The following is a 27407-nucleotide window of genomic DNA, read 5'->3' on the forward strand; positions in this document are numbered from 1 at the left end:
TTTTTTTTTTTTTAAATCTTGGGGAGGGGGGGGGGGTAGTATGCAAGGGAGCGGAGCGAGCGAGAGGGGAGGGTGTGTCCCCCCCCCCCCCATCCCGCAGTGAAAACTTTTTGCACTTTGATGTTGTAAATGGTGCAATTTGATGAATGGTTTTGCGTGTTTTGTCAACTTGAAGTAAGGTAGCGGTATTTTGATGTAGATTATTATTGAACAATTTGCATATAAAATGTTATCATTTGATGAAATTTCTTGTATTAATTCCTACAATGAATATCATGAACGCTGTCCGATAAGCAATTCAACAGAAAAAGCATGAAAACGAGGGTGTAGGAGAGGGGTATTTCTCCTCCCATACAGTGGCGTATCTATATAGGGAACACGGCGCCCGGGGCAAGCGCGAAAATTGCGCCCCTAATTTCTGAACAAGACTAGTGTTCAACCCCAACCCCATCGCGGTCAGGGACTTAAAAAAATCCACATGATATGCTTTTTCAAGCACTTAAAAGGGGTCTTTTGAGGGTGATTTAAATGTAATAAATTTTGATAAATTTTGGCGAGTGAGCGAGCCGAAAATTTTTGTATTTCGGCTTACAAAACATGGAATTCTTGTCATTTTTGGGGTTATTAAATCTTACAATTCTAATCAAGATATAGTGACGGCCTTGTAGATAAAGATTTATACCAGAAAACTGAGGACTTGAAAAAATACTCTAAATCAGTACGAGCGAGTGAGCCGAAATTTGTATGTTTCTGTATAGGAAACATTGCACTTATCTCATACTTCGTTGTATACTTGTAAATCATATAATGCTGGCACACTGTTATATGGTGGCTTGCCCTGTATATAAAATAACAGATAATGCGACAATTGAATCCAAAAGCTCGCTAAAATTCACAAATCAGTGTGAGCATTTTCTGAACATGTTCGTATATAGGAAGTACGGGATTCTCTTCAATATATGGTTGATAATTCAAGTAATTATTAACATTATGATAATTATGATGGCTGGTCCGGCTGGATTTATGAATATATACTGACAAACTGAAAAAAAAAAAAACCACACACACAAAGCATTAGAATTAGTGCAAGCGAGCGTAGCGAGTGAGCTCCTTTTATTTTTCACTTAGGTTGGCAAAAAGTTATATCGTATAATTCTCAATAATGAAAGCAGCTTGCTAAATATAAAATGACTATTGTGTGAACAACGTCAACAATAAACATTGTCATTTTGTCCGCGTCATCATCATGTTTTGTTCTTATCTTGTTTGATTTGGTTTCCTGCCCCCCCCCCCCCCCCCCCGCCAATGAAGAATGTGACGTCTGGGCGAGGGTTTTTATGTATATGTGTGTGTGTGTGTGTTTGTGTGTGTGACCAACAATAAATGTGTGAACAATAAACATGGTCATTTTTGTCCGCGTCATCATCATGTTTTGTTCTTAATATCTTGTTTGATTTGGTTTTCTGCCCCCCCCCCCCCATTCCCCCATCCCCCGTCCGGGCGAGGGTTTTTTTTTGTTTCTTTCTTTCTTTCTTTCTTTTTTTCGTTTTTTGCGCCCCCAAAGAGTGGCACCCAGGGCACGTGCCCCCTTGCCCCCCCCCCCCCCACACACACACAGATACGCCACTGCTCCCACACGAGGGTGATTTTGCATTTTCAGACATGAAATTCAGCGATCTGGCACAAAACCTTTGGTGAAACATACCCCCTCCTGCTCGACGGAACTTTTGCGTTTTTAGAATTGAAATAAAGCGATTTGAAGCACACTTTTTTGAGGAAAATTCGGAAATTGTCTATAGAGGGGACCAAGCAACCCCCCCCCCCCCCGGCTACGCCGATGAGGTCCTATAGCGTCTACAATATTTAATCACAGTAACAATAAATTATTTTAAATAAACACTATTTAATCACTCTTCTGTTTTGAGGACATTAAGTGCAAACGGGAGCATTATTTCTTGACCATCCGTGATTTGGTTTCAAACTAGTGATGTGCGTTATCAAATACTGAAGGGAAATTCGTCAATCTGAAAAAGGACTCGTTAATCCGAACATTTGTGGTTATATTCTGAAAGTTCGTTAATCCGAAAGGTCGTTAATAAGAAAATGGAATATGCGGTTCGTTATCAAAACGATAAAAGGTTCGTAAACTTCCGAAGGTTCGTTAGCACGCATCTTCTCTTCACTTCCGAATAAACAAAACCTATGAAATATGTTCGGTTTAACGAACCTCTTGAACGGGTATACGGAATTTGCGTGTTTCAGAATAACCAAACTTTGGAATGGCGAACCTTGTTTCATATAAAGGAACCTTCGGAATAACGCCCATATTATCACTCCTCCTGCACAATTATACAGTGAACGAGGAAAATCTGTGAGCTTGAGGTCAAAGCATGTGTCAAACTTTCGGTTGTAACTTCTGGAATGTAGGACTTTACTTCGGATGGATTTTTACGCAACTTATATCATTATTCGGACAGTCTGTTGTACGTATTCCGGAAGGACATTTCGGGATCAAAGTATGGCAAGGTTGAGTGCTACAGTCTTGATGGAGTCATCAGTGTCACCAATGCAAACTTTACAAGTTTCGGATATAAGCATCTGTTCTGTTTTGATCCAAATAACAATAAATAATTTTCATCATTCAATTTTGACACACATTATAAAACATAAAACTTAACTTCAGTTTCTGCTAAGATGAAATCACCAGTCTTCACGCACTCTGACAGTTATCATATAAAGCAGTTGAGAGCACTTTCACCAACACCCATGCGTGGTTTTCATCATGATCTTGAACTGATGATGTGATCAACATGCATGCAGTATATCAGCAGAAGATGACATTTCCTCGACCGCCTTTCTCTCGATTAGCTCAGGTCGGACCTATCCATGTCTCACATACTTGGCGTGAATATCACTCCTGCAGCAACCCATCTCGCGCTCTTCAGCCTATAACCAACACCAATCATTATTAAATTTCTCACGCTTCCATGCAGGAAAAAACAAAACAAAACACGTGACGCGTTGAGCAATTCACTAAACTTTGGATAGGATGCCCGCCAATGCGAAAGTGACTATGATATGGTCAATTTTTTCCCCTTAAATGGACTGTACAGTACTGGTAGAGGTGGGGATTCATGTTTTGAACATTCCTAAGTGAGATAATGAAAAGCCTCTTATGAAATATGAAAGAGCATGTAATTTTAGGAAGATTCAACGTTTATTTGATAAAAATTGGTTTTCAAATGGCCGAGATATCCCAAAAAGTGCTAATAATAAAAGGCGACATGCCACAACTTTATTAGGATCTCTTTGTTTCACCTTGTTTTTGGATATCTCAGCCATTTCAAAACCGATTTTCATCGAATAAACTTTTGATACCCCTTAGAACTGCATGCTCTTTGACATCTCATAGAGTTGTCTCTGAATATCTCGCAAAACGTTAAAAGCTAAATCTTCACCTCGACCAGAACTGTACACACCCTTTAATCTCTTAACCTTTTGTTGGCTGAAAGAGGATGATACAGCAATATACAGATTACAGCTATAATAATTCAAAGAGGCCTCTAAAAATTGTGCCTTCAATCTATAAGTAAAGTTATGTCAGCGAAATATTCGTAACTCATTCACCTTTGAAAACAAATATTTTGGCCAAAAAAAAAAGAAGAAGAAAAAATGCTCACAATGATATCTTTCAGGAATATTTTTCATAGCAACATAGATGAGAATTATACAAGTAAAACTGTATTAGTATAGGTATATAACGCACCAAACTGCACAATAATTATTATTTGTAATCTCGATATAATTCAATATTCAATTCAATTCAATAGTTTATTTATTTCCATCATCACAAAGAAAAGAAAAGAAAAAGTTGACATAATCCAAAGTGATACAATTTTTTTTTCATTTCTCTTACACTCGTCCGATAAAGGATTTTTTCAATACAATATAAAGTATATTATACACGAATGATGTCGTAAAAAAGAAACAATGCACTTTGTCATGGCAACAAAAATAGTAAATAATCACAATGATGGAAAACAGTGTTCCACTAAAAAAGCCACGCTTGTAAAACGTGGAACACTGGAACAAAACAACAACAGCACCAATTTATTATACCAATAAGACATATTCATTTAAATTCTTCTATATACTATTGTACATTTTACTAATGATATAATGATGTTGATACTATGAACAATACTTACTAGGATTTTAGGGTGCAATCGTATAAACTATATAACATATCACATTTGTGGCACAGACACTATGGGGCCAGGTGTGCCAGGAAAATTGAATGGAAAGGAAGATATGCAATCGGCCACAAAAAACATAACGACGACAACAACAATAACACAATACACAGAAATAACAAAATTTGAGGAAATGCGCTCAGACAGATACTGGACAACGAAGAACGAGGAAAAAGTAGCAGGGAAGAATAGAGAAGGAAAAGGAGAGGGATGGAAAAGGTCTGTGGACACACTACAAAATCTCAAGGAAAAGTGAAACATGACGGGTTTTTTCATTGAACAGAATTAACTGGTATATTTAGAAAACAAATATTTTTTGAGTTTATACTTAAATGTAATTAACTTCACAGATTCTTTTAGATCATTATCTAAGCTATTCCAAAATCTGGGTCCGGTATAAACAAATGTATTTTGAGTGTGTACAGTTCTAACTAAGGGAAGATGAAATTCTTTAGATTGTCTAGTGGGATAATTATGTACGTGGCTGTTACGGTGAAATAAAGAATAAAATATTTTGGGTAGATGATTGCAGTTGTAATTAAACATAAATTGACCAAGTTGTAACAAATACAACTCATTTATTTTCAGAATTTTGTGCTCAAGGAAAAGCTTGTCAGTATGTGCTCGGATATGAAGGTTAAAAACGATTCTGAGCGCCATCTTTTGCAGAAGAAAAAGTTTATCTAACAATGTCGAATATGTATTCCCCCAAGCAAGAATTCCGTAATTCAAGTACGGCAATACCAAACTTGAATAAAGCGTAATCAAAACCGAAGAAGGAAGATAATATTTCAATCTATTCATTATGCCTATGTTACGTGCAATTACTTTACAAATATTGTTTATGTGACACTTCCATGATAACTTATTATCAACACAAACACCTAAGAACCTATAATGAGAAAGCTCCCTGATGGGAGGCAGACACCCCCCCCCCCTTTCTGTCACTTCGCTCTCTTGCAATTACTCACTCCGCATCAGCCAGTTGAGAAACTTGACGTCTGCAGTGGGTAAAGGTTAAAAGGGAGAGTTTCTACACTGTGTCCAGATCTGTATACAGACTGATGGACCTCTATGATAAGTTGTGCTTTGCAGATGTATATACTTGTAGTCAACTGCCACCCCCTCCAAAAAAAGTCTTATTGTTGACGTAAATTCATAGAGCAGCTCTTGTACAAACCGATAAAATAGTTGCGGAGAATGAAATCTTTGTATACCTTATAAAGGACTTGTTAATTTGACCGATAAAACTGTTCAAAGAAACATAATTATACAATTCTCCAATTCCTTACCTTCCTATTTTGTAATCAAATTTACTCACGTATATATATATACCTGTTTTCTTTGTACTATAAGTGTAATGTCAATTATATTACAGAGGCGGATCCAGGAATTCCGAGGGGGGGGGGGTGCACACACACACACAAATATTTCTGGTACCACTTCCGGGTTTAATCAGCTATGACAAGAGAAGAAAAAAAAAAAGGCTTATAGCGCAATTTTCTGGTGCCACTGCAATCGAAATTTAAAGAGGGCGCAAGAGCAATTTTCCTTTTTTCCTTTTCATTTCTTTTATTTTAAGACAAATCAAAAGGAGCGCGCGCCCTGTGCGCCCCCCCCCCCCCTTTATCCGCCACTGCACTAAACTTGAAGATGGAGTGAAGATCAGTTCATTCTTCAGTCTTGATAACTTTCCCTCTCTTTATACTCCATATTATAAGACAGAATATTTATTTAACCAGTCATGATATACGTGCGTACTGGTACTCTGCACATAACTTCAAACTCCACAGAATGATTATAGGCCTGTACTTGTTTTGAGCAAAATATTCGTCCACAAGTATTTTCTTAGGCTGTCGGTCAATTTTCCTTTCCATATAAATCATGCACTGTGAATCAAACGATATTAAATGATGATCTTAATCTCTCAACCAAAATACAACATATGTATTCTACATTCGATCACCGTACCCCATGGTATTTGTGATTCATAAAATGAAATAAAAATGAGAGACTGAGAGAGAGAACTCGAGAGAACGTCATTATCAAGTATCTACACACGTGGCACTCAAACTTTACAACTGAATCGACACTAATTTTATCATACAATCGAGGCGTATCTTCTATTCAATCGATGCATCAGATTTTAACAACAAACAATAAGAGACATGACAAACTGAAATAATGCTACTGCCGCTTGACAGCGTGCCGTACAAATTCCAAAAGCCTCTAGGATCGGTAAATATACAGTTAATTATTAACTTTGCCCTGATATCAGTCTGGGAACGAACAAGATAGAAGAAATGCCCCCAATTACATTTCACCTATCTGTATACACTTATTGCTTACATAATATTTCAGCCAATGTGCATAATGCTATATGGTTGACATGAAGCTAGTCATTTTCTCTTGTAAGATAAAAAAAGAAAGAAACGAAACATATTGTCCGCAGTGATGTGAAACTGTTTAAATCTTATTTTTATTCACTTATTTTTTCTCTCTTTTTTTTAGAGCAAGCTTGTGAAAACTTGTGTTAGGCATTTTTCATGACATTCAACCTTATTTTTCCCCCGAAAATGCAAGCAATAAACGACATGAAAAATGACAAATTCAGTATATATACTCAAATTGCAACAACATCAATGCTACGATTTCAACCAGTTACTCGGGTGTGAAACTCAGTTGTTTTATTTTCGTTACCCGAATTGGGTTCAGGCTGATAAAATCGTGAACTTATCATGTGCTATATCACAGAGTGTTATAGTTGTTATATATAGTACAAGTATAATTATAGGCTGTGAGAACTTAAAAGAAAGTTTAACACAGTCATGGGGTTGTCCACTCCTAGGTGCCGGATAAGGGGGCGTGTCCGACGCACTTTGGTTCCAGCAATCCAACAACACGCCACGTGCTCCTGATTCATACAGGCTTCACATTCTTTGCTTGGCTTCCATAGTCTCCTAGTGATAGAATTCTGTCGTAGTATTCTCGAGGTTTAAGAAGGGCTTTTCGAGATAACGCATAAAGCTCTTTTCGTTGGTTAGAGCGATGCAGAAAACAATATATTGACAAAAGCGTGGATCATCTCTTGGCGGGATATTGTCGGATGCCTCACGCTCTGAGTGCAAACATGCCAAACAAGTGTGGTTGTTGCTACTGTTGTTGTTTTTTATAAAGATTATTTCTATATTGCACGAGATGATACGAGACCATGTATTTATCACCACAAAGTTGAGTCATATCATAGAATAAAACTCAAAATACAGTTTTAATGCTTGTTCAAATGTCTTTTCTTATAATCATACTACGGGCCCCAGCACCAGAAAAAGTTACATCGCGTCAAGCATAATTATATCCCAATCAAGAGTATGAAGAGATTGAAAAAAATCTTATGCTTTTCATTGTGATTTTTGATAATTGTGATTTTTTTTATTCCGTTCTTTCAGTGAAATCATTTCTCAATACTCGACCCAGAGACATCAAACACTTGCAGTTCGAATCATCCAAGGTTTTCTTTTTCCTCCTTTATTGTTGAGACCATGTCAGATGCATGACAGAAGCACATAGCATCGATGGTCCAAAGATAGGTGTATATCATTCACCGCACGTCAGTGCAAATCATTCTTATCGGGTTTTTTTTTTTTTTTTTAAAGAACACTGAATTATATACACCATGTTGCCTGCATCATACATTGTACATTTTGTCAGCGTGATAAGAAAGTCATAGTTATTCCGGAGAGGGATCTCACCGGAAGTCACTGAAATTAATGTTTGTAAAAAGTGGATCTCTGTATACAAGACAAACCGTCTGTGATTAGATAGGCATCCAATGTCAAAAACTATCATAATATCGTCCTTCGCACAGTCAGTTGGCATTGGCATGTTTCTAAATAAAATTTTAAGCTTTTTTTTTTTTTTTTTTAACCAAACAGCAAAGATAAATTCCCCTGACATACTAGTGCAACAAACACTATATATCTTAGTATTGTTTACCTCTGTTTTCATAACTATTTTTTTCAACAATTTGTACCTCGAAATCAGTTTAGTGAAATATAGTGATGTCATAAAAGAGAGTAGAAAAACGAGACCACACGAGAAAAGACAGAGGCAAATCACACGAAATAATAATCAAGATATTAGGCTGTTGTTTGATCTTTATTTTTGTTGGACATTGTATGGAATGTTCCTATTCCAAGGCATTCAAAATAATGTTTTCCAACATGCTATGGTAGACCCCTCTTAATAAGACAGGTGATTCTCAACCCTGTCAGATATAAATCTCAATGAGGTGTGCATGCAATTCTGCTGATCTTTTTCTTTTGACATTTAAGAAGAAAAAGAAAGAAAGGAGAATGATGGTAAATACAAAGCAAAAAGAAGAGTGAAGAGTAACAAAACTGGTGTTATCGGCATGCCCTCATCGAGTTCGCGTATCTCGGGCCATAAGGCCAGGCGACCAGTGTTGTGCGCCTGCGCAGTCATTGATTATTGATTGTGTGCAGTGTTTGTTCGTCGTCGCGATATGATACCGCGCACCGCCCCTTTTATGTGGGCATCCAATCTTGAGTAAAAGAGCCTCGCAGATCATCAGCTAGGATCATTCAGATTCAGTCCTAATCACACGGACTGGGAGATTAATCAATTTATTAAATTCATATCATATGATTGTAGGATTGAAGTAGACTGAAAATGGAAGGTTCTCCAATTAAGTCCAACCCCGAGGGAATTTCCGGTGCCCGGAATGAAGCCGCTCTCCTCTCTTTGATGGAGCGCACCGGCTACCACATTGTTCAAGAAAATGGACAACGAAAATTCGGTGGACCGCCTCCGGGTTGGGAAGGCCAACAGCCCAGCCGCGGCTGCGAGGTGTTCGTGGGGAAAATCCCGCGGGATCTATTCGAAGATGAGCTTGTTCCAGTCTTCATGAAGATTGGAAAAATCTACGAATTGCGGTTGATGATGGACTTCAGTGGCAGTAACCGTGGATATGCCTTCGTGATGTACACAAGCAGAGAAGACGCAAAGAAAGCCGTGAAACAACTGAACAATTATGAAATCAGGAAAGGGCGTTATCTCGGTGTTTGTCCATCGGTGGACAACTGCCGCCTGTTTGTTGGGGGCATTCCCAAGAACAAGAAACGAGAAGAAATTCTCGCTGAAATGGCAAAAGTAACGGAGCAAGTCGTGGATGTCATCGTTTATCCCTCCATCAATGACAAGACAAAGAATCGTGGTTTCGCCTTCGTTGAGTACGAAAACCACCGGGCTGCTGCAATGGCAAGACGCAAGCTTATCCCTGGTCGAATCCAGCTTTGGGGTCATCAAATCATGGTGGACTGGGCCGAGCCGGAGCAAGAAGTTGATGAAGATGTTATGCGATCAGTAAGTAGAGTCTAGACTTTTTTCTTTGCTTTTTGAATATAATAAGGGTCAGCATTATTTGAGCAATTGTTAACCGCTAATATAAACCTCAATTCTTGACCAAAGGCTACTGCACTGGCCTATCGTTTAGGTCTCTTTCTAACGTTAGAATTTTTTCTAAGGTAGAAATGTGTCTCTACATTTTTGGTCTCGGTCTAAATGATCTAACACGTTACTACTGAGATCTACTACTACTACTAGAGTCCAACAGTTACAGAAATTTCTAATTAATGTATACATCTACTTCGGATCTAGATGCAAATATTCGAGAGATTATTTAGATCTAGATGTCTTTAAATGTATACCGTAGGCCTAACAATAAACATGTTAGATATAATCTTATGGAACCGTCTTTGAGACTTGTTCTTTTGTGACGGAGACTGCAGTGTCATGGTGTAGACTTTCTACTAAACTAGATAACCTAGCTGTTTATACGTGTTAGATTCTATCTCTAACAATGTTAGACAACAGGAATTAATTTTCTAACTTGCGCAACATACACAGAAGAACTCAATATAGGGCATGCACTAATATCCCACTATGTTGATGTGAAGGATATCCAATAATTTGAACAGTGTAGGATCGGACCTATTACCGGTAGAATACTTCTATTCTAAATTCTAACGGTTAACGTTTTAGTCTGGAGCTGAACAATCACACCGCGTACCGGTAGATAGTCGACATTCGACGCATCAGCAAGATTTGGGGTCTTTGTAGAATTCATGGAAGATATTCTTCATAGATTTATTTTTAAAAAAAGAAAGAAAACTGCACCCCAATCAAAAAGAAGGATAGTCTTTGTAGCTTTTTATTTTACTTTGAATCCTTTTTTCTATACCTGTTTTAATCATGTTTGGTTAACTTCTTATGCCCACGAACTGTTTTAGACCCACGAAATGCAAAGCAACCAAACTGCGCTACGCGTTTGCCGTCTGCTGACAAACGTCCCCCTACTACCCTAGTCCGATCCGTAGTTCACACAAACGGGCGCCGCGGGCTGCCGTGAATAGCCAAAGCAGACGGCGGAACTTGCTGTAATATTGCTTGCGTGGTGGAGGCGAGCGGTAATATCTCGGGCACTCGAAGCCCCCACATTCGCTAAGTTTACGACCGATTTTACCATCGAACAAAACTTTGTTGTACACAAACGTTGCGTTTCGTTAAACAAAACGCTTTTTGAATTGGTCAATCTATATATTTGCTCGTGGTTAATATTTCCACACTCTTGTTTATCACTCGGAACTCTATCAACAACGCTAACTTGAATGTTCCGTTTCGCCCCAACACATGGTACACGTGCGGTTTTTGCCTTTTAGGGCTTGCCCGCTGTATATGGCGGGTTTTGTTAGCAAAACACGCGCATTGCCATTGTAACTGCCATTGTGAGCACCTATTGTGTGGCTTCGTGATAATCGGGTAGACAATTTTGACTCGACTTCAGAATTCTTCTAGGCTAATCTAGTGGTTTTGGGGTTTCTTGAACACTCTGGTTCTTAGAAAAAATATCAAACTTGGATTAAAATTATTAAAACAATAGAAAACAATTTTATAAAGTGGCTCTAACATACCAGTTGATTTCTGCTTGTCAACACAAGAGAGTTTGTAGACAGCTAGATTACAGTCTTGTATCTTTCAGTATGGAAATCCCAATGTTCAGTGCTGTCTTTACTTACCATTTATTGTGATTCATTTTATTCAGGCAGTGAAATTTTGAGTGTGAGAAATTACATTGAGGCAGACTTCAGTTTCTATCAAAATGCTTGTGAAATTAGATGTTACCTTCTACTGTCATAGTGTAGGCTTGGTTGATTGACATGCCAGTACATGATACACAGGACAGCTTTAGTTTTTTTTGTGTCATTTTTCCAATAGTGTTAAATATTAAATTATAACATAAATTTGATTGTGAGACTGCACACCTACTGCACATAATCTATTCATGATCTATATTGCTATGCAAAGATTCTTTTGGAATAATATTTGAGGATGTTACACCATTTGAAAAGGGATTAACTTTAGTACATCACATCTTTTTATTGTGTTTGAAGTTTCAAGGAAGTTTGTGTGTGTGCCTCCTTTCCTGATAAACACATAGTTGTGGGAGTAACAGTAAAGACAGGCAAAAAATATATATTCTGTACAGTTAATAATTTGTAATGTTATATGTTTTGGGCTTTTCATTTTATGAGAATAACATGTAGCTACTATCAACAATCAATTTCATTTCCCTTGTCTTTACTTTGTACATCATGATCACCAGAAAATCCTTGATATGAGGGTTTCTCATTTTTGAACATAGAAATATCAATGCAAACATTTTTTCATCAAATAAAATATGTAACAAAATACAAAATCTTATTTTAAGCAGTCATGTTGTTGCCTTGTACACGACTGTATATATTTCTTCTATAGATATGTATTTAAAATTTCCTAATTCAAAAGTAATTATTTGTATTTTATACAACCATCTTGGGAGCAAGTAGTTGGACAGATGAATTTGTTCATCAACAATTTGTATACCCTTCAGGTGGGGTTTACATTGGGATTTACATGTTTGAAGCACCTAATTCAGTTTTCTTTGGTTTGTTTACATTTTGAAACACAGTGTCAATGACTGTACTTGCTGATTATTATAATCTGGATCGTGAGTGAGTACATGATGTGTGGCTAGCAGGATTATACTGTGAGAGGCAACCCTGTGCAGGGGTTCACTTTAAGCAGTGAAATATTCACGCTCTAATTCCTCTGAAACCAATACACTGGGCATTTAACAATAGAGGTTGTAGTGATCCATTGTAATAAAATCTAGGTTACTGGCACTAAGTCATAATTGACTCATGCTCACCACCAAGTCCACTTGAAATAAGTGCAGATTTATTTAGAGTGTTAATGTAGCTATTAATTGACAATGTTTCATAATTGGGTTATTTAAACAGAAGGTCATGCTCAAGAGATATAAGTTGAATTGGCTTTCATACTTAGAAGGTACATGTAGTAGTCAAATGCAGGTAATGTACAATGAGCTTCTGTACAGAACTCTAAAGCAGCAGATGCTGATTTTACTATGTGTTTATATGCGTACTGGTAGTCATGTCTGTGTGTGTGTGTGTGTGTGTGTGTGTGGTGGGGGGGGGGGGGGACTGTACTTGATGCCTGTATTATATTTAATCTAACCATATGAGATTCTGCAATCTCAATAAACTTTGTACAGGGATCTCCAAGTACCTTAATGGTAGGGAATCCCATTTGCATGCCTTAAATGAAGAGTTGTATAAATACAGCATGTTGAAGAGAGTATCATTTAGAAACTCCCATAAAGTATTGAAAGTGGAAGGTAACATTTAGTATCCGGTACATTTTAATTGACCGTTAGATTTTGAATTGAATTTTGGTCGGGCTCACCGTAAATTCCAGTACAATACTAGGCTACCTTTGCAGACCCATGCACTGCATGTGTGTCCATCATATTTTGTGAAGAAAGTTAATCAAAACTTACAAACATTTCTATTCTTATTCTTGCCACACAAAATGTTATTACATCAGCTCTTATACTTTTAGATTTGTGTTTATAGATAAAAAATACAGAAGACTGCAACAAAAAGGCTTAAGTGTGGCTGACACACAGAACTACTGAGTAGTTAAGAGTTTTGTGCATTATTCAAATTGTAGATAGCTGTTGACTTCCAAATTTCTAAGCAGTGGCCTAAACAAGTCCCCTGAGGTTCATATTTAATGTTTTGCTGCATTTTGGGAGGTCTGTAAAAGGTATCCCCTACCTTTAAGGCAGTGGATTAAGCAAAAGACTTCAGGGGAAGATAGAGTCACTGAATTTTATAACTACAATGTACCTCTTCTCCGAATGATAATTCATATAAGATATTGATTCATCATTTGTTGAATTTTATGCGACAGATATCAAGTCATTCCAGTGGAAATATGTAACACACTCATAATACTATGTAGCTGTAAAAATCATTCCTAATCTGTTCTTGTAATGTTAATCTCTCTTCTTTGTAAGTTTTAGAGTGTCATACCACTCTATATTCAAGTTTACTGGGAGAAGTTTGATCATAAGCCAACATAAGAAAAAGAGTGAAATGATGCATTTTCACATATTTTAAGAAAACATGCAGTGATATCATTTGCAATCATTCCACACAAAATAGATCAGTGATGATGAAATGATCTCAATTCTTAATTGGTTTCTGTATAAAAATAAATAAACATATGAATACAAATCTTTTCCTGAAAAGTCGTTATGTTCTTGGAATTACACTACAAGATTTGTTAAGAAGGACAAATTCATTTATAAAGGAAACTAGTTGAAATTTTGTGTGGAGATGAGGAAACTTGTGACTGAGAAAAAATGATTGACATACTATGTAGGCCTATCCAGTTTACATACAAAATGTTCACAACTTGCAGTACTGTTCCAGGAAAACATGAAATAGCAGAAATTTTTTTCCGCTGCATGTGTGTTTGATGAAATTTTTTCTGATACGTTCGTATGATGTTACTTGAATCTTGTGAATTCAATTTAGAGTTCAAGACAGATACATCATGGTGTATGTAAGTTTCCCTTCTTCAAACCAGATATGGAGAATATTACAGCAGGATATGATTGGTCCACCTTCAAACCAGGAGGCTACTTTGTTTGAAACTTGAATCATACTCTGTTATAGCACGAAAACAGCTCTTTATGTTGAGCCTAGCTAATTAGTGCCGACTTAAGTATAGATGTGAATCATTAACCATCCATCAGTGGAAAATGAAAATTGTTCATGACACACTTTAATCAAAATATCATGAACAAAGTAATTGTGCTTGGGATATTATTATTTCACTGAAGTACCTTTGTCAGGCTACATAGAAAAATCCAAATGATAGGTAAAATTGTGAATCCAATAACTGGATTTCTTTGAATATACTTTTATTCATGCAAGGAAAATATGTAAAATGTACCAACTGTGTAATTTCAGTGGAAAAATACAAGCAATGTATTGATGTATAATGCACACAGCTCTAGAAATAATAGTGCAGATTTGGTGTAGACCAGATATCCAGTGATTGATGCATTCCTTTTCAAGGTATTGTTCTCTTTCATTGCTTATTTTGTGCAAAATTCTCTCATTGGGCTTTTGAGAAAAGATGCATTTCTTAATCAGGTTTAAGTCAGAAGACAAACTGAGAGGCTAGATCTCAAGACTGACTCCTATTTCAAACAAAATGCAGGGTCCTTACCACCCAAGGAAAGCTGTAAAGATCAAATGCAAACAGAGAACCTCTATTGTTGAGGCTTGGTAAGTAGGCAAACATGTATTGGCTGCAGTTAGTAGGATGAGTTATGTATGGGTGCTAACGTGTCGCTGGATTAACAATTAGCCAGAGACACACTGAATAAGGGAGTGAAAATGCTGACTGTGTGTAATACAATGCAATGTCCTACAGCATGCCTGTTGGAGTCTAGTATCATCTATAGGTCACTACTGAAATCATTGCTCATAATGGAAAAAAAATGATATTGGCTAAAAGTTTACCCATTCTGTTATGAATTGAGGGCAGTTCTAAAATTCAGTTCAGTTCTAAAATTCAGAATTTTCTCTTTTTTTTCCTGTCAACTCAATTATGGGCCAAATAACTTAATTGTGTTCATTTAGAACATCAAGTTCCTTTCTTTCACTCTGATTTTCTTTTTCTTTTTTTTTCTAAAGATACAAGCAGTGATCATTGGTTAATTAATTTCACTAAGATTGAATATTTGTGACAGTGTCATTGAGGAGAGTTACAACACAGCTCTATATTAGTTTCTCCTAAGATTTGATAAATTCTTTGTAATCATTCACTTGAATAAAGCTATGATTTTAAATCACTGTTATTAAGGTTGTGGCATATTCAATGTAACGCTTGATTTCACTGTTACTGTACCACGCTTATAAACATTAACGCTTATTTACTATGACATGATTGAGGTGAAAACAAGTATCAGTAGTGCCATTGCCTAGCAGTACATGTACAACTGTATTTCAGTGAATCAACATACACTGTAATGTTTTCTAGAAATCAGTAATTCAGGCATGCTGTCTACAAAGCACCATATTTATCTGTGAGTACAACTCTATGTTATATGGCACCCTTTAGAAAGATGTGCAATGGATTAAATTTAAGACTGAGCTTCATTATGAGAAGTCAATCCATTATGAAGAACAAACTACAGTAGTCAGGTATATTAGCTCAAAGAATTGTAGTGTGTGGTTTACATTGTCTACTTGATGAAGCAGCTTATCTTCCAGAATGACCACTATTAACTATTGATAGGGCTTTTAAGGAACCACACAGACCTGAGCTCTTGATCAAGTAGCAACTAGGCACCTTGCATTTTTCTTCTTGTTTGTTTGCTTTTTTTCCTATTCTAAATTTGTTAGGTATCTGAACTCTGTTATGGACATGAGTAGTTGAGTAGTTGTAAACCTTCTCAATTAACATACACTATTAACATCTGTGGGAAGTTTGTGAACACCAGAAATGTCCCAAGTCATTCCATACATGTATGGTCTTTATTAACTTGCTTCTTCACAAAGTTATACCAAAATGGGAAAAATAATTTATAAGTTAAAAAATCTGTTAATATTTCAAACAACTTCAACAGTAGTAATAAACTATTTCATAAAAACAGTAAGATCATTTTAAACCTTACTCTATTTTCTGTTTTTCTTGAAAACTGTTTGATGTTAGAATAATCAGTCAATATTGCCTTGCCCCAGATCTGAAAAAAAAAAAGAAAAGGTTCAAATTTAATCTCATCATGAGAGGGAGACTTTCCTGAAAAGAAGTTCATCATGAAAGTTTGTATTTTGTGTGTGTGTATATATGAAATCTCCTATTATAGCCCAGTGTGAGACAATTCAGAGCTTCTTGTAGTACAACCAATATTTGAATAGCCACTTAGAGTTAATCATAAACTATTATCTGCTACAATCTTAATTGTTCAGAGCTCAATAGGAGCTGGTCAGGCAGTTTACACTTGTCACTACTCTTCAAACTTTTGATATAACCCTTTTGTGATGAAGTTGAGCACACTTTGTAGAGATAAAATTACTGCTGTGAGGTGAGCTGAAAAAGGTGTTTTTCAGTGCTGTCAATGTCAACATCAACTGTGGGATTTGGCCATAAGATGAATATTAACTAATTTAAGATATGAAATGTTTCTGTGCCTGGTTAGAATGAAGTTGAAAGTAAGAAAATATTAGTCAGAGGGGTGAAGGTTGAGGTGTGAATTTTCTTCAAATTGTCTCCCTCTGCAAATGAAATAAAAAATTAAGTTGTTACTGCCAACTTCCAGGTAATCATGGAACCTCTAGTTCATTTTTATTTCTCTTCGAGACTTAACAAAAAACCCTGTCAAGTGCTTTGTAACAACATTTCAGAAAATGAGGGCATCCATAAAATTGTGTGATGCGCAAATCTTTAACAAGATTCAGCAAAAGTGAGAAAGATTTTGCAGAAATATGAAGTCACATATCACCTTACTCAAAGCCAGAAAAAAAGAATCCGGATTTTCCCCCATGAATCTATGAGGGAAAAAAGGTAAAGAAATTTGAATGAGCCAAAGTGGCAGTGCTGTATATTAAGCAAGTTGAATGGAAAATATAGCCCCAGGTTTTATGTGAAATACATGATAATTTCAGTGCCTGAATCAAACTGCAAATTTTGTTGTACCAGATATCTTACTGAAAAATCTCACAATTCAAATTTGCTTCATAATATTGGCTCCAGTACATTACTCCAATATGCTCTCCTTCTTTTGTGCACCTGTAACTGGTCCTATGTACAATGTGACCAGTCAGTCCTTTTATAAAGCCAAAGCAATTTAATATATGTGTCTCGGTGTCAAATGGATGTTGTGCAAGGATAAAGCTGTAGCATGACTACCACTCAGTATTTTTCTCTGATGTCTGTTACTGATTTCAGTCATGAAAACAATGAAAATCAGATGATTCATGACTGTTGGATTCTAAGGACTGGCTAACTAAATATTGGGTGCAAAACAAGAATGGTCCACACTTAATATGCAATGACACACCCATGCACCCATACCAATCATGCACATTTGCATTAATAATTGTTTTACATCACAGTTGCATAGTACACAATTTCCCTTTAATTACCAACCACCCCCCCCCCCCCTTGGCTCCTTGATGATTTGAACACTATAGACAGAGACTGTAGCAAAGTTTACTGTATTCTGGCAAGGTGCTATGTACCCACATATTGGTTGCCCGGGGAAACTTGCTCAATATTCTGCAAGTCATGTGAATGGGCTCAAGCCTGATATTAAAATACATACTAGTACACTGTACGCACTCTTGGCCAAATTGCCAATTGGGCAAATTGGAATGTCTAGTGTGGGTTTGAGTTTGAGTTTATTGAGTTTATTTATAACAACAGCATATGTACAAGAAAGTTTGAATACATGTTTATACATCAACATTAATACATAGCACACATAACTGTCTGAATGATCTAAAAACATATTGAATATAATCTATGATATATAATGGATAAATTATTATGTAATCTAAAACTATTTATCAAAAAAAGAGCTACAATATGGCAATGATGTACACAATGAGGTTGCTAAAAGAACCAAGAGGTAGCACATGTGCTAGTAGGTGATATCATAGTCTCTCATCCCCTGACACTGCACTTGACATCACGATATGCTGAGTGCATCTCTGTCATCATGCTTCTTTGCTTCTCCAGATGAAAAACAGTACATTCTATATTGTCAGAATCATCCATTTGTTGAGAGACCACATAATACCACAGCTTCTTCATATACTGTATAAGCTGTTATTTTTGCGTACAGATATTTTTGCGAGTGAGGAGCTCATGGACATTTTCGCGAGATGTTGTTTTTGCGATGTGACACCGAGGCTATTGTAAGTGCACTATAAGCATAGCGTATGGCAACATTTTCGCATGTTGTTAAATTTGCAGTCCAGCCGTGATTCACGAAATTTGCGAAAATTAAACCCTCGCGAAAATAACAGCATATACAGTACATATATATATATATAATTATGATTTTGTTTTTTGTTTTGTTTTTTAGAGCTCTCTTTCAGCTCCTTTGCACTTTATTTCTTTAGACCACATCTCAGGTTGGCACTCTGTAATATCACAAGTTTTCTCAAACCTTTCATAGCTTCATATGAAGGGGACACTTGATATCGAGTCGTAACAGCTTTCTTGTTATCAGGATAATCAACTCACTTTTGATTATAGATTTGAGTTTCATCAGCTGTACATATAGAAATATCAAAGTTACATACAAGACTTCTGACGTGAGCAGATCAGAACATACATGTACTGATGAACAATAAAACCTTTTCAAGGTAAAGGACGTAGTTTGCTATGGGAATGATACTGCAAATTGATTTCCTTTACGAACATGATGTCATGAGCAGGCATATCTTTCTTACAAGTATGTACAGGTGATGTATTTTACATTAGCCATCACATTGCAACAATTTGTGTATAAGGGCACCTATGTGTACTAATGCTTTTGTGCCTGTACAACTGGATACTATGGTTGTCTGTTTTTAATAATACTCTCATTGAACTACCACTGATACTGGTTGTTCAAATATGTTGCAGTTTTCTCAAGATGTAAATCAGTGGTTTGTGAGCTTGTGTTTTGAAGAAAATACAAGCCATAGCTGGTTCTTGCACAAGCTCTTCCCAGCAATGGAGCACAACAAACATGCTAGCTTAGGTTTTTCTTCTAACTTGTCAAATATGGAATGTGATATTATTACCTGTTAATGTTCAAGTATGATATCAATCCATAATGTATCATACTACCAAAGTATCCCAACTGGGTTGTAAAGGATGTACCATTGTGTAAATTGTGGAAAAGAACCCACATATGCTGCATACACCTGTAGATGTATACAGTATCCCATGATAGTAAACACACAGCATTAATACAGTGTTCTGTACCATCACCAGTTTCAGTCGAAAGCTGGTGAAGACAGCACTCGATCTATGTGCACAGGACACCCAAACCAATCATGCCATGCTGTGTGCTCTGAAGGAGCTCTCTGGCTATAGTTAGCATGTAACCTTGTGTTCACTATGAATGAGAAGACTGCTACAACTGTATATACCTGGTAGATGGCAATGTCACCATGTTTGTTTTTTTGTGGCTGTTTTCATTTTAATTCAAAAATATTTGATGCACACTGTCAAATAATAATGATTTAACATTAAATACGAAGATATTCTCAGTCAACTTCAGAATGGTGCAATGAATAGTCCACGTGTGTGCTATGTAAACAGTGTCTTGTTAAGGGTCATGGATGATGCAGCAATTTTGGGGGTAAAATGAGGATGACATATTTTGCTTGTCGACCATCAATGTTTCCTCATGCATGTTAGTGCCTTGTCTTAAGGGTAGTGAAACAAACCAGAGAATGATATGAAGTGTAATAATGTGAGAATTTAGGAGTAGCTTGCCAGCAATATAATGATAGGTAGTGGGATCCAGGACCAGTGATACAGGAGTCTGTCTAGGCGTAACTGTGTCCTTATTTCAAGGACAGGCACAAAGTATGTCCTTTATTGTGTGAGAATTTAGGGACAGCCAGACCAAAAGGGTATCAGTTTCACCCTGTTTATCCCTTCAGACAGATTTATTGGATAATGAGTATGTTTGTCCACCCATCACTAATTTGAGGGGTGTAGGGGTTAATTTCTTGGTTCCAGAATTCCCGAGAGAGTGGTGATAACAGAGACTTGATAAGGCTGTGAAATCATCTACATAGAATCCACAGCCTCGGCTTGTCATGTGTGGGCTTCCTTAGACTTATAACATTTTTCTTCTTTTTGTCATAAGTTTTCACACAATGCTACTTTTTAACATCTATTTCTAAATATAATGCAAACACATACATAATATAAATCACATCACCAAAGCAAAATGATCTTCCAGAAAAAAAAAACAACAACAGAAAAGAAACAAACCTAAAAGAAAAAAGATCTTGTTTTACTGGCATAGCTACGTTTGACTGGCAGTAAGTATATGTACAATGTCATAATTTATTTCAGATCTACCATAGTGGATTTCTACAGAGACGTAGGGACCTACACTGTATTATATAAAATTCCCAGTATGTTAGGCTTGGTTACTTAAAGGCATTTTTCAGTTGCTATGAGACAAAGAGATCCATGTTTAAAGGTGTTAGCCAATGATTGTTGATTTCTTGCAGTGAGTATATTACGTTGTTTGATGATACTCTTTCACTTTTGTCTCAGCGCAATCCTATAATTGCATGTTAATTTTTAATTCTAAGACCTGTTTTCTGCATAAAAATCATTTGCATATTTCATATATTTTGTTTTGATATGGCAGCATTTTAACTTAGTTGCTTATCCACCTGACCATTCTTCATACATCCTCACAGGTTTTAATTTTTCTTTCTGCTCACTGGAGATTTACTAGGCAGTTATAGATAATAAGATTTTAAAAGAAAAATGAATTGAATGGGGCCAAGAACATCTCCTGAAATTCTAGGCCTACAGTTACATAACAATAAAAAAAAAAAAAGTAACATATCACTGACTTGTGACATGGTTAGAAAGAAGGAGGAAATTACCGAGTTGGTTGACAAAAAATTAGGTCACAGGTCAAGGTAAACTTTTCGCTCTTTTTAAAGAACAATCAATTATTCTGGTCCAGAGTATGTGCAAATTCTTATGTCTGATATATTTAACAATTCCAAATGCAAGACCTGCTGTCACATCTTCCCCCAATAATGCTCAGCACTATATTCTAGAGAAAATTGAAACACAACAACCACTGCCCAATGTACAGATGCAAGATATTATTCTCCCTTGCACTGGTTGCTTTCAGAGGCCCTAGGTTCATAAGAACAGTGTAGAGCATGCATCATGCAGTAGAGACTACAGGGTGCGTATGTTTAAGGTGTATTTGCATGATATGTTTGTTTTACAACAAGAGTAAGGCTGTGCAGAGTACAGGGGTCAATCCAGGGTTGTGTCAATTTGCACAGAGGAAAGGAAACCACCAGCATTTAAACACACCAATAGCTTGATGCCAACGTGGACACTTGCTGCTCGACCATGCCCCCCATAATGCCTACGTCATGTCATTGTACCAGGTACAAACTCCACTTGAAATTTGATTTCAATCCTGATTAATCACAGTCATAAGTTCCTAGCTGCCATGACAGGGTGCACTTGATCACCAACCGCAGCAAGTTGACTCAACATTATATCGAGTCTATTTTTAGACTCTTTCTCATGGGGCGTAGAGCACCCTGTAAAAGCGCTATATTGGATTTTGAAGAAGTAGCCACATTTTGCAGACTTCTGTGCCAAGGAAGTTGATGAAATGAGATGGAAATCATATCCTTGTTGCTTTTATGCAATCCTATTTAATGGTACCTTTGAGAACATGTATGACCAGTAGCTTGATATGCTGATATGTCACAAGTGCTTATACAATGTCACAAATTTGCCCAAACCATAAACTTTCACTCACCAGCTAGCTATCATAGAGCTTGACTTACGTCATTTCCTCTTTTGCAAGGTCAAGCATATATTTGTATTTTTTCAATATCAAAGTAATAACAGAATAATCAACAGATTGATCAACAGATATCCATTTTGTAACTTCCTTTCAGCCTTTTTTATATTAATTCTCATCACATCGACCACTTGAAAAGTATTTGTCATGTCACATTTTCAAAGAGATTTGAGAAAGTATAGGCCTTTATTTTAAGGTAGTGAAAATTTTAGAATGATCAAAGAAAATGTGAAACCTATGTGGGGTTATTCATTATTCCACTGTAGCGAGAACATATCACACTTGACTTATCTGTTTTCAAATATGATCCAAGATAATGATGAATTATTGTTACTTTCTTTGACCCAACCTCCTCTACAAATAACATCTATATTTTCCAGTTTTTATCATGTAATGTCACATATATCTTTAAACTTATATTTGTAACAAAATTTATTCCAGTTTCTTATTATCATTAAATGATGTACTATGAGGAGTACCCTGTATTGATATTGGCTGTAGAACAGATCTATGTAGCTGAGTCAAGTGCATGATGGATGGCTGTATGGTAAAATTATAGCACCTTCTGAATAGAACCAATTTCCCTAACCGCACTCCTACATCGCAGAGATCAGTTGCAGCCTATCTATATGACTGTGTGGTATTAAAGGATGACTACCAGTTCTCATATCACTCCTAGGTATGCCTATACGCAAATTGACTATTACTAGACATGATGCAAAGAGTTTCCTTATGATTTCTGGCATATCATGCCTGTGAATAGACAAACAGCTTGCTTGTGTCAGTGTAGCCAGCTGGAATGGGGGGGGGGGGTATTTTCAGTGTTTTATCATAGTGAGTATACGAGTTTAAAACCTTCTTAGCATAGCAAACTCCATAGAGTAGTATCTGAAATCAAACTGAGATTCAGAAATGGCCATGTGTACAAAGCTGCCAGTGTACAAAGCTGCCAGTAGTTACATTTCTACCATAATTACCTGCATCAAGGAGGTTATGTTATTGGTGGGCATTGGTTTGTTTGTCTGTCTGTTCATCTGTCTCTTTGCGAGATAACTCAAAAAGTTGTGAACGGATATTAAGATGAAAACTTGAAGATGATAATGACGCAAGAAAGAGCATCATGTATACATACACTGAGTGTGCGTTCAAGGCGCATCGTGCAGCTACCTGCTTCACGTGAGGTAGACCCCTGCTGAGACAAAGTGAAACAGAAAGACTTCTTTATCATAGGAAATACGGACACTTTTTGGAGTACATGTATGTGTTGTGGAAATGAGCTGGCCCTCTCGGTGCCTTTCTAGTTATTCCTTCTTCCAATTTAAATGTGCCTTTCTTGTTTTATTTTTTAAAGAAATATGACTAGGCATTGAATATGCAGCTTCCCCAGTTTTTTATGTCAGATATATTCCTTATCATATACTATTTACTGCACATCTTAAATAGGATGTGTTTAGAGCATCTAACCTGCTGTCTGAGGTACATATCTGCTCATGCATATATAATAAGGCCATCACCATGATGTGACCTTTAAGTGATGTTACAGAATTGAATTTAAACAATCAAGAGAAGTAAAAGGGCATAGTGTTCTGCATAGGTCATACATTGTACATTCTAAGCAGTGTCAAGTGTGCATGGGGGCTCTTTTAAAGATTTTTCCATATAAGAAATGCATCTGTTGTTATAACTGTGAAGATACAGGTACCAGTATATGACTTTAGATTTGAAGTTCCAGTGATTTCTGAAAAGAAAAAAGATTTAAATGCAGAGTACACTGCAACTGATCAGGAAATTAGGTGTGAGGGATACTGAGTATTAGCTTTATTAACAAGGCAAAGGGACCTGCCATATGGGAATACTCTACATGAGTCAACAGGTTATTTTTCATAGGGGATGTATAGATACACGTGTACATAGAGCATACTTTTTGTAGGATGGATTAGCCAGGTCTGTGCCTAAATTGTGTATCAGTCATATGCAGATAAATACAAAGATTTCTGTATCACATTTGTAGTGGTGATAATGATGATTAACATGATGATCATAATAATTAGAATAATAGTAATCAGTAAGAATGATTTTATGATCATGATAAAAGTGATGATAAAAATTTGTCCTAATTAGCAACAAGCTCTTTTCTGACATGTGGTTGTGCTTTACAATGTATCATTACCCAGTCACTAGTACCAAGCTGGTACCAAAGTTTTGCCTGGAGTGTGCTCACTCTACTCTAAAGGAGCATTCTGGCCAGGCTGCCACTTCAGGTCATTCCAGGTCACATATTTCACATCAAGACTGTTGGACACACAGCTTCTTTACAGCTAATCACTTTTTCACATTGGTAGAGAGGAGCCATGTGGATGAAATGCCTTGCTCAAGGACACAGAGCTTAGACCAAACTTGAACCCTAGACCCTATAATATATGGTCGCAAGCACATGATACGTACAGTGCACAGGACCATAGTACCTTTCATTAATATTGCAGTTGACGTGCAACAGACAGGTCAGCCATCTTTCCTTGTATATGAATATTTTTCATGGCATTGATTCTACACATTCATTTTTTGATGTGCAAAAGAAACTTGAAAATGGGAAGATGTGAATATCTTGCACCAATCTGCACAGCAATTGTACAGACTATAAATCACAACCTCCTCTCTGTGACTAACTTGGAAGGGCAATTCCACACGATGTTATCCAGCTGGCTTTACTGTATATGCTGTCATTTTTGCGTACAGACATTTTCGCGAATGAGGAGGTCATAAACATTTTCTCGAGATGTTGTTTTTGCGAACTGACACCGACGCTAAAGTAAATGTGCTATTACCCTAGCGCATGGAGACATTTTCGTGTGTTGCTAAATTCGTGATTCAACTGAGATTTGGAAAATTTTCGAAAATTAAACCCTCACGAAAATAACAGCTTATACAGGAATATACAGCGTAATACCAAACAAACAGAATTTTAGATGTTTAGCATAAGAAAAGCTAGATAAGAATGTTTAAAGCTTTATAGCTGTATAATGAAATGATATGAACTCTGACACGATGGTTTGCTAGACATGCATTACCGTATAACACATGCAAAGATGAAACTATCTCAAGGGTTTGATTACCCGAGTGTGTTAGAGATACAGTTATCATATACATTCATATATCATTTGACCCTCACACAAGGTATCAACTTTTAGGCAGACAATGCTAAGATACTATCAACAAACAGAAGGCCTTCATTTACACATGGGTTAATCATTAACTCTGGTTCAGTAGATGGAGCTTGTATTTAGTCGTGCATTCAGTCTTGTTAATGCAGTCTCATACAATATGTTAACTTCTGTGTTTTAATCCTTATTGGGAGGACACCATTCAACAGTCTAAATTCATCAATTATTGGCCAAATCTCTTTTTATGGCGTGTTATAGTAAAGCATGAGTTCATCTATCTCTGTGGGTAGTGTTATTTTTGTGTGTGTTTGTGTGTGTGTCTGTGTGTGTGTGTGTGTGTGTTAATAGTAAACAGACCACCATGAGAGACTACCCTTGGAAGACTTCAGCAAAACCAGACATCTCTTATAAGTACAGCAAAGACCAACAGCTGGATTTTGTTAAAAAAGAAAAGAACAGAAAGACCTTCATGGAAGCAGTTGTATTCTTTGATACAACTAGAATGTTTAGTGAGCTCATTTGGCAAAAATATAATGTCATTGACTATATCATAGTATACTAGTGTAGTCCTACATTTGTATCAGTGTAAGAACTAAGAGCCAATTGTAGGCTACATCAAAATTTTCAATATAGGTATTATTGGATTTCATTTCAATAGTCAGGCAGTCAGTAGGTATTGGCACATGTGCATGTCCTGTGGTGTTCCTTCAATGTGCTACAAATGAATACAGAGGCGTGGGATTGGCATTGCCTGAAGATAGTTTACTTTAAGGACAGTTCTTTTTTTTTCTTTTTTCCTTTTGTTCTAAAGAGTTTCTGTATGCCATATATAGCTTTGCTGTGATCAGAAAATATCCAGTATGTAGTGGCAATGAAAATTTAGGAGCATGCCAGTCTGTGATTAGCTTTGCTAAATTTCATGAAGCTACTAAGCCAGCTAATGTGCACTATCTCCATACTGCAGGTGAAGATTCTGTATGTGAGGAACCTGATGCTGCATACAACAGAGGAAACCATCACCAAGGAGTTCAACAAACTCAAGGAGGGTAGTGTGGAGAGGGTGAAGAAACTCAGGGACTTTGCCTTTGTCCACTTCTACACACGTGATGATGCCTTGAATGCCATGAATGCCATGGACAGTAAGTTCACTCAGAGTGATCTATGTGGGTTTTATATGAATGTACAAGTAGAGCTACATTGTATACTCCTCATCACTATAACTCCTCCTTTTCTGTTAAAGGGATGGAATAGTTTTGGTTGAGAAGAGTTTTCATCTCTTAACTTTTGCGGAGATGATTACAAAACCGCTTATGAAATATTAAAGATCATACAATTCTAAGAGGAATTTAAACCTTATTTGATGAAAATCTATTTTGATATGGCTGAGATATCAAAACACAAAGTAAAGCAAAGCAATCCCAATGAAAGGTGGGTCCCACTTTTTATTAGAATCGCTTTATGTGGATATCTCAGCCATTTCAAAACCAGTTTTCATCAGATAAACTTTGAATTCCTCTTAAAATTGTTTGCTCTTTGATATTTCATAAGAAGTTTCTCCTTAACTCACAAAAAAGTTGGAAACCTGAAGCTGGCAGTCTCAACCAAAACTATACCATCCCTTTAACCCTATAAAGCCCAAGCTATTTTGACCCCTTCCAGGCCCAAGGGGGCACATTGTGCCCCCCCCCCCATATAGCTTCTTTATTATATCCTGTATGACCGTCATATTTGGCACATTGGTAGAGCAACTCGTACTCTACATGACCCAACATTTGAAATTTCTCAAGGTCATCCACTAAGGGTGCTATTTACCAAAATATAAAGAAAAACATAGGAAACACGCTAAAATCATGTTTTTCATTTATTTCTTTATCCCCAGTATATATGTTTTTATTTTATATCAATCATTTTCACATTTACCACAAAGGAAAAGCAAGTCAACCTTCACTATTTGTTATGGTGGAA

At 36.6% G+C, this 27407-nt stretch overlaps 1 protein-coding gene across 3 annotated transcripts in view; it reads left to right on the forward strand.

Annotated features, from left to right (window-relative positions):
• Nucleotides 1-27407, forward strand: part of LOC140226554 (APOBEC1 complementation factor-like) — a 60899-nt gene that overhangs the window by 13926 nt on the left and 19566 nt on the right. For 2 of the 3 annotated variants that reach the window (XM_072307007.1, XM_072307005.1), the window contains exons 1-2: nt 8826-9635; nt 26407-26581. In XM_072307007.1, coding sequence (XP_072163108.1) covers nt 8943-9635; nt 26407-26581 — 868 coding nt within the window. In that variant the 5' untranslated portion in view covers nt 8826-8942. Of the gene's footprint in view, nt 1-8825; nt 9636-26406; nt 26582-27407 lie in introns of those variants that run through there. The other variant, XM_072307004.1, reaches the window with a different exon arrangement.

The sequence above is a fragment of the Diadema setosum genome, chromosome 3, assembly GCF_964275005.1.
Source record: "Diadema setosum chromosome 3, eeDiaSeto1, whole genome shotgun sequence".
In the NCBI taxonomy this organism is placed as follows: Eukaryota; Metazoa; Echinodermata; class Echinoidea; order Diadematoida; family Diadematidae; genus Diadema; species Diadema setosum.